This window comes from Lagenorhynchus albirostris, chromosome 12, assembly GCF_949774975.1.
Source record: "Lagenorhynchus albirostris chromosome 12, mLagAlb1.1, whole genome shotgun sequence".
Lineage (NCBI taxonomy): Eukaryota > Metazoa > Chordata > Mammalia > Artiodactyla > Delphinidae > Lagenorhynchus > Lagenorhynchus albirostris.
This window is the reverse complement of record NC_083106.1, coordinates 49038499-49051151: the sequence shown is the minus strand read 5'-3', so window position 1 is coordinate 49051151 and position 12653 is coordinate 49038499. Positions and strand designations below refer to the sequence as shown.

General features: G+C 38.4%; 1 protein-coding gene across 1 annotated transcript in view; it reads left to right on the top strand.

The window, feature by feature from the left end:
* The window catches only part of FIG4 (FIG4 phosphoinositide 5-phosphatase), a 136995-nt gene that overhangs the window by 36363 nt on the left and 87979 nt on the right, over positions 1-12653 (top strand). Inside the window, exons 6-10 of the mRNA XM_060167971.1 lie at positions 4238-4386; positions 7571-7699; positions 9978-10078; positions 11333-11495; positions 11939-12036. Coding sequence (XP_060023954.1) covers positions 4238-4386; positions 7571-7699; positions 9978-10078; positions 11333-11495; positions 11939-12036 — 640 coding nt within the window. The remainder of the gene's footprint in view (positions 1-4237; positions 4387-7570; positions 7700-9977; positions 10079-11332; positions 11496-11938; positions 12037-12653) is intronic.

Genomic DNA, 12653 nt, shown 5'->3' with positions numbered 1-12653 from the left:
GTCTGGGACTAGAAGAGGACCCAGAGTGTTGTAGCTATTGGTGTTACATACTTTTGGGGTACTTTGCATTATTTTAAATTTATTTTTAAACTGTTAATATAGTTAACCATTTCTTTATGAAATAAAGAAAAACTTGTCTACTGTGTAGAGTGGATTATGTCTTCATTGATGTGAAACCGAAGACAGTTAATTAATTTAGCAATAGTATAGTGAAGGGCTCCTAAAGAAATAATTTTTGCTTCCACCAATGTTTATTGAAAGTATACTTCCATTGTATTTGTTTCCATCATTTGCTTTTCAGCCTTTATTGCTTAATTATGTTTATAGTCTCTGTGAGTTATTACTGAAGCTCAGTGGTACTGTTAGAAATGGTCTTCTCCTGATTCACCGTTTTCAGCTTCGTCTGCATCCCCATACTGAGTTCTGAACAAGTCATTCCATAAGTAAAAATATGAGGTTAAAGACTTCTGGAAAGGTTATACTGCATTGTTATGATTCAGCTAGAATAAAGCAGGAAGAATTGATTGTTAAAAGTAAAAGCCCAGGGCTTCCCTGGGGGCGCAGTGGTTGAGAGTCTGCCTGCTGATGCAGGGGACACGGGTTCGTGCCCCGGACCGGGAAGATCCCACATGCCGTGGAGCGGCTGGGTCCGTGAGCCATGGCCGCTGAGCCTGTGCGTCCAGAGCCTGTGCTCCGCAACGGGAGAGGCCACAACAGTGAGAGGCCCGCGTACCGCAAAAAAAAAAAAAAAAAAAAAAAAAAGCCCAACTTCTCTCCACCCCCCAGCTTTATTGAGATATTATTGACATATGTAAGTTTAAGTTGTACAATGTGATGATTGATACATGTATAGATACATGTATATATTGCAAAATGATTACCACAATAAGGTTAGTTTACACCTTCATCCCATCACACAGTTGTGATTGTGTGTATGTGTGTGTGTGTCTGTGCGTGTAGTGATAACATTTAAGATTTGCTCCCTTAACAAATTTCAAGTATATAATTCAGTATTGTTAATTATAGTTACCATGCTCTGTACATTAGATATCCAGATCTTATTTATCTTATGGCTAAGAGTTTGTACCCTTTGACCAACATTTCACCATTCCTCCCCCTGCCACCAGCAACTACTATTCTACTCTCTCGTTCTATAAGTTCAGCTTTTTAAGATTCCACATGTAAGTGAGAACATAGTCTTTGTCTGTCTAACTTATTTCACTCAGCATAATGCCCTCCAGGTCCATCCATGTTGTTGCAAAAGGCAAGATTTCCTTTTTTATGGCCAAATGATACCCCATTGTTTATATATGCCACATTTTCTTTATCCATTTATCTGTTAATGGACTCAGGTTGTTCTGTGTCTTGGCTGTTGTCATTAATTCTGCAGTGGGCGTGGGGGAGCAGGTACCTCTTTGAGATAGTGATCTCATTTCCTTTGGATATATACCCAGAAATGGGATTGCTGGATCATATGGTAGTTTATTTTTAATTTTTCAAAAATTTATTTAATTTTATTTATTTATTGATTTTGGCTGCGTTGGGTCTTCGTTGCTGTGCGCGGCCTTTTCTCTGGTTGCCGCGAGCGGGGGCTACTCTTCGTTGCGGTGCGTGGGCTTTGCATTGCAGTGGCTTCTCTTGTTCCAGAGCACGGGCTCTAGGCGTGCAGGCTTCAGTAGTTGTGGCACGGGGCTCAGCAGTTGTGGCTCACGGGCTCTAGAGCGCAGGCTCGGTAGTTGTGGCACACGGGCTTAGTTGCTCCGCAGCATATGGAATCTTCCTGGACCAGGGCTTGAACCCGTGTCCCCAGCATTTGCAGGCAGATTCCCAACCACTGAGCCACGAGGGAAGCCCTATTTTTAATTTTTTGAGGAACCTTCATTCTGTTTTCCATAGTGGCTGCACCAATTTACACTCCCACCAGCAGTGCAAAAGGTTCTCTTTTCTCTACATCCTTGCCAACCCTTACTGTTTCTTTGTTTGTTTTATAATAGCCATTCTAATAGGTATGAGGTAATATCTCATTGTGGTTTTGATTTGCATTTCTCTACTGTGATGTTGAGCAACTTTTCATGCACTTGTTGGCCATTTGTATGTCTTCTTTGGAAAAATGTCTATTCAAGTCTTTTGCCCATTTTAAAATTGGATTATTTGTATGTTTGCTGTTGAGTTGTATGAGTTCCTTATGTATCTTGGCTATTAACCCCTTAATAGTTAGATGGTTTGCAAATATTTTCTTCCATAAGTTGCCTTTTTATTTTGCTGACTCTCTTTTTCTGTGCAAAAGCTTTTTAGTTTGAAGCTTTCTAGTTTGTTTATTTTTGCTTTTGTTGCTTGCTCTTTTGGTGTCATATCCAAAAAACATCTTTGTCAAGAACAGTGTCAAGGAAATTTTCTCCTATGTTTTCTTTTAGTAGTTTTATAGTTTTGGGTCTTACATTTAAGGCTTTAATCCATTTTGAGTTAATTTTGTGTGAGTGGTGTAATACAGGGGTCCAATTTCATTCTTCTGGTGGTTGTCCAGTTTTCCCAGCACCATTTATTGAAGAGACTATCGTTTCTCCATTAGTCTTTTTGGCTCCCTTGTCAAATATTAGTTGACTATATAGGAGTGGGTTTATTTCAGGGCTCTCTATTCCATTGGTCTAGGTGTCTTTTTTATGTCAGTAACACACTGTTTTGAATGCTCTAGCTTGGCAGTAAGGTTTGAAATCAGGAAGTTTGATGCCTCCAGCTTTGTCCTTCTTTCTTAAGATTGCTTTGGCTATTAGGAGTCTTTTGTAATTCCATACAAATTTTAGAATTGTTTTTTTTCTATTCCTGTGGAAAATGTCATTGGCATTTTGATAGGGATTGTATTGAATCTATAGATGCCTTTGGGTAGTATGGACATTTAAACAATATTAATTCTTCTGTTCCATGAACACTGGATATCTTTCCATTTATTTGTGTCTTATTTTTTTCATCCATGTCTTATAATTTTTAGTGTACAGATCTCTTACCTCCGTTAAATTTATTCCTAAGCATTTTTTATGCTCTTGTAAATGCGATTGAAAAACCAACTTTTTTTTTTTAAATAATTAATTTATTTATTTTTGGCTGTGTTAGGTCTTCGTTTCTGTGCGTGGGCTTTCTCTAGTTGCGGCGAGCAGGGGCCACCCTTCATCGCAGCGCGCGGGCCTCTCTTGTGGAGCACAAGCTCCAGACGCGCAGGCTCAGTAGTTGTGGCTCACGGGCCTAGTTGCTCCGCGGCATGTGGGATCCTCCCAGACCAGGGCTCGAACCCGTGTCCCCCACATTGGCAGGCAGACTCTCAACCACTGCACCACCAGGGAAACCCCAAAACCAACTTTTTAATACAGATTTTACCCCTGTGAGATTAGATGCTAGTAAAACTAATGGCTCTATCAAGCAAATGTGGTAAAATTTAATTTCACAGATGAAATAAATCAATTTCAAACAAATAGTAAATCAATAATTTGATAATTAATAAATTGAGGAAGAAATAATTAAAATATGTATGTGAGTCTCCAGACAAAATTGTAACCGTCTTAAAATATGACTAAAATACTTTCAAATTGGTGTAAACCTAAAGAATTCTAGATACTGTCTGAAATTCTGTGCTAAAAATATATAGCTAGAGATACTTATAAAAATTGTTAATTTTGTGCAAATTTTGTTTGCACAGACTGTTACAATTTTTTGGATGACTATTATGCTTTTCAAACGTATTTTACCGTGATGGCTTGTGTTATTTGCTTATTCTTGTTCTATTACTAAGTCAGTTATTGTACCACCAGTAATAATTAATAGAATTCTTTTCATTCATAGGTAAACTAGAGTACAGACCATGTACTGTTGCAGTGGATATTGTAACATTTTTAGTACTCCATTCAGATATATATGAGAGTGTGACCCCTTTGTACAAGGCCCTGAAGTTAGATTAATTTCAGCGTGAAGCAAAAAATGCACACTGCAAATCAATTAATGTAGGTTACTCACATTGTATTGTATATTTCTAGTTATGCAAATGCCTAAGTCATGCAGTGATTTTTTAATTTCCAATTATATTCATGGTTTACTGTGTTTTAATGTGCTTATTTGTACAGCATTGCTTCCAAGGAAACTAACAGGTGCTAAGTAATTTAGTTCATAGATTTTAATTCCTTCTGGGAGCCAAGACTATGAAATATGTTTTGCTTTTCTAATTCTTATTAAGTTTCAGTTCTTTTCTCAGTTACAGCTATGATTTGTCCCACTCACTTCAATATAATCTCACTGTCTTGCGTATGCCCCTGGAGATGTTAAAGTCAGAAACGACCCAGACTCGCCAGGAGAGTTTTGACATCTTTGAAGATGAAGGATTAATTACACAGGGTGGAAGCGGTAGGTGGTTTTCAGCACATCCAATATATGTTAATGTGGCATCTATGAAACGGCATCTCATTAAATTCACTCACATTTCTCCTTTCCTCTTTGCTCTTTGTCCTTATATCAGGTTGTTTCAGGTATAGGAACTTGACCAATTCATTTTTATAGAGATCATGCATCACCCAATGAATTTCATTTGTGGGCAAGCCAGAAAATTGTATACTGATGTGTTCTAGCAAAATTTCATGCTTTTATGGAATACATTCAGTTTAGTCCTTGAATGGAGAATTTTCTTTTTATATATTGGAGAATACACATCACCACCTTATTTTTCTTCATAGAGACCAATTGTGTATGGGTTGAGTTTTAGAAAACAGTTACCATGGCTTGCCTATTGTATCCTAGACATTTATATGTCATATCTCTAATCCTCATAAAAACTCTGCTCAGTAGGTATAATGCTACTTTGAAAGAAATAAAGGCTAAGTAGGAAACTGAGGCCTAGAGATTAATATCACAAGGCCAATGTCTAGAGGAACCATTGCAATAGATCAGAGGCTGTTCTGACTTTGATTGGTTTCAACTTGCCCCTCTGGTCCCTCACAAGCCCTGCTTCTGTCAAGACCATTGTGGGATTACTGCAGGACGTGTGTGTGACTAGTCTAGGGTGGCCCTGGACATCTGGGACTAACCAGTCACAGAATAGTATTGGTACCTTTATCCCTGGATTTGGGGGTTGGTCTAGAAATCTAAAGCCAGAGACATTGCTAGAGTTAATGTTGTGAAGGAATTGCTTCAAACTTAAGACAGTTTAACTGAATTGGGTTTACTATGGAAACATAAAAAGTTAGTAGTGTCTTTGGGTGCCTTCCTCAGTGCGCCTTCTATATAGTGATGGAGATGTGAGTGCAGAGGTAGAATGTAAGTTCCAGAAGGTTTGTCCTTACAGGACACACAGAAAGAGGCTGTACTCTGTTAGCATTTTGCCAAAGGTTCTGGTCCACTCTAAGAAGACTTAGACTGTTACTTAGACTGAATGCCGTCTCTGTTATTGCCTTGACTCTTGTTAGTTTATTAGATTGAATATCTCTTGATCTAAGGCCAAACCCAGTGCACCCTCCCTACCCCAAAACATCTATATCACCTAAATTTGCCATGGTTCAGACATCTGGAGTGTAACCTGTACCCCTAGAGACAGGTGGAGGGTAAAATAATGTGTGCCTGAATATTTGTCACATCATTTCTTCTAAATATCATACTTAGTATGGGGCTTCCCTGGTGGCGCAGTGGTTGAGAGTCCGCCTGCCGATGCAGGGGACACTGGTTCGTGCCCCGGTCTGGGAAGATCCTACATGCCATGGAGCGACTGTGCCCGTGAGCCATGGCCGCTGAGCCTGCGCGTCCGGGGCCTGTGCTCCGCAGCGGGAGAGGCCACAACAGTGAGAGGCCCGCGTACCGCAAAAAAAAAAAAAAAAAAAATTTAAATATCATACTTAGTAATAGAAAAGCTAAAAGTATTACCAAATTTGCCCTATGTCTCATCTCACATCTGAATTTGAATATCTGTTCTGGGATCTGAATTAAGCCTCTGAAAGCTACTTAATTTTTTACTATCTGTCAAGCAGTTCTACTTGATAGATATGAATAACTGTGTATTAGGTTCTTATAGCTGCTATAAGAAATTACCACAAACTCTGACTTAAAACTATACAAATTTATTATCTTATGGGAGTCAGAAGTCCAAAGGAGGTCTCAGTGGACTAAAGTTAGAGTGTCAGCAAGGCTGCGTTCCTTTCTTGAGACCCTAGGGAAAAATCCATTTTCTTGCCCTTTTCATCTTCAAAACCAGCAATGGCCAGCCGAGGGTTTTCCCACATTACATCACTCTGACACACTCCTGTTTCCCCCTTTCACTTATAATGACCTGTGATTACATTGGGCCCACTTGGACAATCTAGAATAGTCTCCCCATCTTAAGGTCATCTGATTAACAACCTTAATTCCATCTGCAACTTTAATTCCTTCTTGCCATTGTAACATAACATATTCACAGGTTCTGGTGATTAGGACATAGACATCTTTTCTGTAGGGGAGGGATGCATTATTCTCCTACTACACAGGGGGAAACTGATAGGAAAGAGAGGGTGAGGTAATAGGTATCGGGGTAGGTAGAAAAGGAAAATAATACATTTTTTAAAAATCTCTAATGTGTCAGGCAGCAAGTTAGTCACTTTGCATATATTATTTTTTTAATCTGAATAATATCTCTGCGGTGAGTACTACCATCATTTCACAGTTTAGAAAATTGAGGTTCTGAGATGTTACGTAACTTGCCAAAGGTCACAGAGCTGGTAAGTGGCAAAGACAGGACTCCAATCCATTATTCATGCTCAGTGTAATGTCATTGAAGAGGTAGAGAAGGCTTAATTTTTATGAATAAAACCAAAGTGTTTGTCATAGTATATAAACACTCTTAACATACATGTTTTGAGAAGAGTATTGACTGCCTCTATCCAGGACTGTTAACGATCTTTTAAGCCATTATCTTTTAAATATACTTGTTTTATTTCGTACTTTATATAAGTTTTGTAAAACTCATTGATGTTTAATAAATTTATTTGGATATCCTGAAATCATGCTTGATGAAATTAGTTTTGTTGTATAGAAAAAGCTTGATATGATAACAACTACCACTTATGGAAGTATCAGTAAGACACCAGACTTGTTCTGAGCACTTTATGTACATTATCAACTTATCTCATCTTTATAACAGTCCCAGGATACAGGCACAAATGAGGAAACAGGGGCACTGGGAGTAAGTAGCCCTCTTGGTCACACCTGTCACCCTGCTGATGAGGCAGAGCTCGGATTTGGACCCAGGCACTCTGACACCAGAGCCATGCTCCCAGCTGCTGTCCTTGCTGTCTCTCGGCCTTATTCATGTATTTGTACACCTCTCCTTAATTTCCCAGCTGTTTTCTTCTCTCTTAGGTTAAAAACTCACAAATCAGAAAATGTGTGTTTTCTTTAACTTTGTACAGAATCAGCACAGTGTTCTGGGCAACGAGATAAGTTATATCTACTGAAAACAGCAATGATATTGATCAGGCATTTTGAAATTAAAAACAAAAGTTTAAGAACTTAAAAACGAATGTCAACCAATTTCCTTATCTTTCTGATACCAACTCTTATTTTTCAGGTGTATTTGGGATCTGTAGTGAGCCTTATATGAAGTACGTGTGGAACGGTGAACTTCTGGATATAATTAAAAATACCGTCCATCGTGACTGGCTGCTGTATATTATTCATGGGTTCTGTGGGCAGTCAAGTATCCTTTTTTAAAAAAATTAAGATACATATTATTAAACTTATGCTGTACCGACTTGTAGAAAGCTATGTATGAATTATAAGATTACAATTGTCTATGCATCCAACAGATAGATTATAATTACCTATGCATTCCACGTAGTTGAAATACAAACAGGAATGCAGATCTACTATGTATACAGACAAATAACAAGGAAGAAAACCTATGTGCATAGGAAGTGATACAGGTAGTAAGTATCATTCTTACCGAAGAGAAGGAGCAGAATCCCTGACGGGGGGGGGGGGGATGGGGCAGGCTCACAGGAAAAGTTGAACTTGGCCTCAGTCAAAAGGCAGGCCTTGGCAATGAGATTGTGGATTGGGGAAGCACCATGAATGTAGAGATGGAAAAGTTCATGGGAGTGTACTTGTGGCTTGTATATATCGATAAAACCCCTGGGAGGTACAGTGTAGTGGGAAGGAGATCGTTTAGGGGGAGTCAGACTGCCAGTCGCCAGATTGCTTTGGTGGTCGGACCAAGGACTTTGGGTTTGGTGCTAGAGCTTTTGAAAGTTTTTTTTCAAGAGGGTAACATACAAATTAGTACTTAGGAAGCTTGAGTGGATAGCTATTTTCAAGGTGGATTAAGTAAAATGAGACTAGAACAAGGGACACTTGTTAGGAAAAGATTGCAGTGGTTCAGGCATAATGTAATGAAGGTCTGGATTAGGGCATAATAGATTAAATAGACATAGGTTGAGCCTTGGATTAAGCCGATGAGTTCAATTTTATAAATACCTTTTGTCCTTTTATTTAATTTCGCTATGTTGAAACCTCTCAACGTGTGCTATTACGTTATGAGGTTTAGGAAGGCAGTGTCTTCTTTCTAGGAGTGGTGTTTTGGTTTTTCCTGTCCCCTTTTGAGATCATGTAGGGCATTTGTGCACCTAGCCTGCTTTCTAGTTGACATTCTTCCTTGTGTTCTAGGTTTTTTAAAAACCTAGAGTGAAAACTTTAAAGGAGTGGTTGTTTTGAGACCATTAAGTGGGTGAATGTGATGAACCAATATTATGCTTTCTTGCATCAGACCTTTTGGGAGGAGTGGAGTCAGGGGGTAGAGCTGGAGAGATTAGCCTTGAAGAGGACCTGTGCTGCCTTCTTGGTGGCAAATGAGGGCAAGGAGAGGCTGGGTGAAGACGCAGAGGACTTTGGGAATGAAGATGAGTGAGCTTTGTGTGCTACACTTGAAATGGCTCATTACTTTATAATCATTTTCAACCAATGAGTGGTATTATCTGATTGATCATTCACTGAATAATGAGATTTGGCTCTGAAATACTCTTTCTGCTTCCAAAAGTAAAATCAACCTGTAAAAGCACACAGTTTGCACCACCAAGGACACTAAAAGGAATGTGCTGCAGTTGCTAAAGACAGTTTCTAAAAGGTAATTCTAAACTGTTTTGTATTTCTCAAGAGCTAACTCAGGGCCTGGCATAAGTACAATAAATGGGTTTTTTTTAAGTAGTGAATAGCACCATAGATTATAATTTTAAAGCTCGTTCGTTGAAATGTTGACTCCAGTCTCCCAGTCATCAAGCATTTAATGAATTCTGGAAGTCTACATGAGATAAAAGTCATTGCTATTTACTGAACTTTTGCTATAGGCCAGGCAGTAGTAACCATTACACACATTACCTAACCTAGTCTTTCCAACCACCTAATAAAATTGGTTATGTTTTTTAGTACTTATACCATTTTACAGAAGATGAAATGGAGGCTCAGAAAGTTAAATAAGGTGACATAATTAATAAGCATTATTTTGATTAAACAGTTCCCAGTGTTCAATTTTGCAGTTAGGTGACAAATTTGGGTACTCTCACTGTATTATACTAACTCCATTCCCTCAGAGTTATCTATTGCTTCATAATTCAAACACCCTGTTAAGTGACATTTGCTCACTTTGACAGGTATATGGTCTCTGAAGACTAAGGAAGGTTTAGTTGTACCTGTTTACATCCATACTTGGCTATAAGGAGGGACCACAGGTCTTCCCTTGGCCGATAACCCTACATCTGGTTACCATTTCCTCTGAAGTTCATGGAAACCACTCCTTAGTGAGGTTTGTTTTTGCCTTAATACCTGCATAATTGGAAAGAACAGTTAGACCCAATGTTGTTCCATTCTTGGGTGGAGCTCTTTGGTGTTCTTTAACCTACTGCACAAAGTATATTGGGTGTAATGATTCTCTTGGTTTGGTGTGACAGTCATGAATGCTAAACAGCTTTAACTTGATTTCCAAGAGCTGTTGATTTATGGACGACCTGTGTATGTCACTTTAATAGCTAGAAGATCCAGTAAGTTCGCTGGGACCCGTTTTCTCAAGAGAGGTGCAAACTGTGAGGTAAGATGGGAAAACAACAACACTGCTGGCGATTTAACTTTTTACATCAGCTTTGCTGGCAGGTGAAGCAAAGTGGAATTTTAGAAAGTGGAATTTCTTAGTTTGGGACATTATCAAGAGAATAATGAATTCTCTAGAGTATCGGAAACTTGTGAGAAATATGACTAATGTACAGATATTCTGAAAAATCAACTATCTTAGAGTTATGCAATACCTTAGGGGGTTATGAAATGTCTAATGTTTTGGAGGATGAGTCATTTCTGTAATATATGAAAAAATGTAGTACATATTTAGTGGAGAGACTAAAATAGCAAAGCACTTCCACCCAAGGAATAAATGGAGGGGAGCACTTATTGGAAATGCATCCTTGATAAGAAGACTGAGTAGAGCAAGGCATGGGAAACCCTTTACCCCCTTCCCTCTGCTTTCGTTTGGCTCAAGACAGACTCCTTCTCTACTCATCCCTAGAAAATAACAACAAATTTATCTGTCCTGCCTTCAGTCATGTAATGTCCTTTGAATGTTCCGTCTCTCTTTGCAACAGACAACTTGAATCTTAGGCAGATGTGTGATTGAGTAGACAGATTGAGCAAGACATTGGGTTTTGATCCTGCCTTAAAATAGCAACATTTGTTCTTAAAATTATATCAGCAGTGAACATAGTTATAACTGGTGCTTTAAGAAAAAAGCAGAATTTTGCAACTCTATTTTTTACTTTTGAATATTTCAAGGGTAATTAAACAGGTACGTTATTAATGCCTCTAAAATTATTCTTTGTCATATCATCATATACTTTTATAGGTAAAGCTATCTCAAGATTTTTTTTTTTTCTCTCCGTCAGGCATCTTTTATTGGAATCTCTTTCTTTTGTCCTTTTATTCCTCCTTGGTCTTCAGAATTGAATTCTTATATTTCACTGGTCTTCCTAACCTCCTGTATAATTTCATGTGATTGGTTTTTTTTGGTCTCCTTCTCTGCCATTTATATCACTCAAGCTGTTCTCTATCTATTACTTGTATTATTAGCTACTTAACTTGATTTTTCCCTTGTCTATTCTCTGCTATTTTTAATTGCTTCCTTTATTGCATTTTAATGATTTTCCTTTTTTTAATATGCACATTGAATGTTGATCAACATTTACCTCTTTTAAAACATTCTAAGACTAGGAATTATATTTTCATTGTGTACTTGACATTTTTTCCATTAAAAACTTCTAAGGATATAAAATATTTTTAAACGCACCTTTCTTTCCAGGGTGATGTTGCAAATGAAGTGGAAACGGAACAAATACTCTGCGATGCTTCTGTCATGTCTTTTACTGCAGGAAGTTATTCTTCTTATGTGCAAGTTAGAGGATCAGTTCCCTTATACTGGTCTCAGGACATTTCAACTATGATGCCTAAGCCACCTATTACATGTGCGTGGAACAGTCTTTTTTAATAGTAACTCTTCTTTACCCACATTTAGAGATAGTGAACTACTATCACAGAAATCTCATGAATGCTTGGGTTTTAATGAAGTTTTAGTACTGAAGAGTAGATCATTTAGAAGAAGGACTACTAATATTTTTATGCAATAACTTTTATATATGTATTTTTAATTTTGGCCACTAGTAAATTATTTATATTATAAAATATAAATGTAATTATTTATATTCAGAAATGTAAGAATCATTCAAATTCAATAAATACATGAAGAATGATTGATAAGCTCGAGAGGAATTTGAGACATGAAACTACCAGAAGATTAGTTGAATTGCATTTCTTTAAACATTATAATGCAAAACAAAACACTGTACTTCTTTTATTCTTTCTTTACAGTTTTCATTCTGGTACTTACTCATTTTTTTTGTCCCCCCAGTGGATCAGGCAGATCCATTTGCCCATGTGGCTGCTCTTCACTTTGACCAGATGCTTCAGAGGTTTGGCTCCCCCATCATCATCTTAAATTTAGTGAAGGTATGACGTGCTATCTGTTTGGTTATGAAATTCAGTTACACTGGACAACATGGAGGGGTTTAACAAGCCTGCTTTACCGCTCCCCAGAGGAGAGACTTGTGGATTTATCATGCTATGATGGCTCACGGTGTCTGAACTGTCTGAGCCTCTGTCCTTTGGCCTCTGATTCCATGTGGCCTCTTCCCTGGGTACGTGGGAGAATCCGTGGTGTGTTCCCTAGGGAAGAGAGCAATGAGCGTGTCAGTCTCCTGATTTTCTGGGGTGAACTAGGTGCAGGTGAAATTCTGCCTCAGCTTCTAGGACAGCTTGGAGAAGGAAGCATGGAGGTCAAACAGCCACAGCCTAGCCTTGATACAACCACTTCGTTGACCATCCACAAGATCTGCTGGGCAAGATAATATGTGGTAGTGGGATCTAAAGACTAGATTCAGAAATTGGGTGTGGTTGTAGCTCAAGGATCAGGTGGACAGAGTGGTGGCCTGGCTTCATAATTCTGTGCTTCCTTGTCAGAGTACACTGGTCAACGTATCTTGTGTATATGAGTAGGCAGTCAGGTCAAAGGCCGGGGTAGAGGGCAGGGCGACTAGATAAGAAGAAATAAAAGGTATCCAAATCGG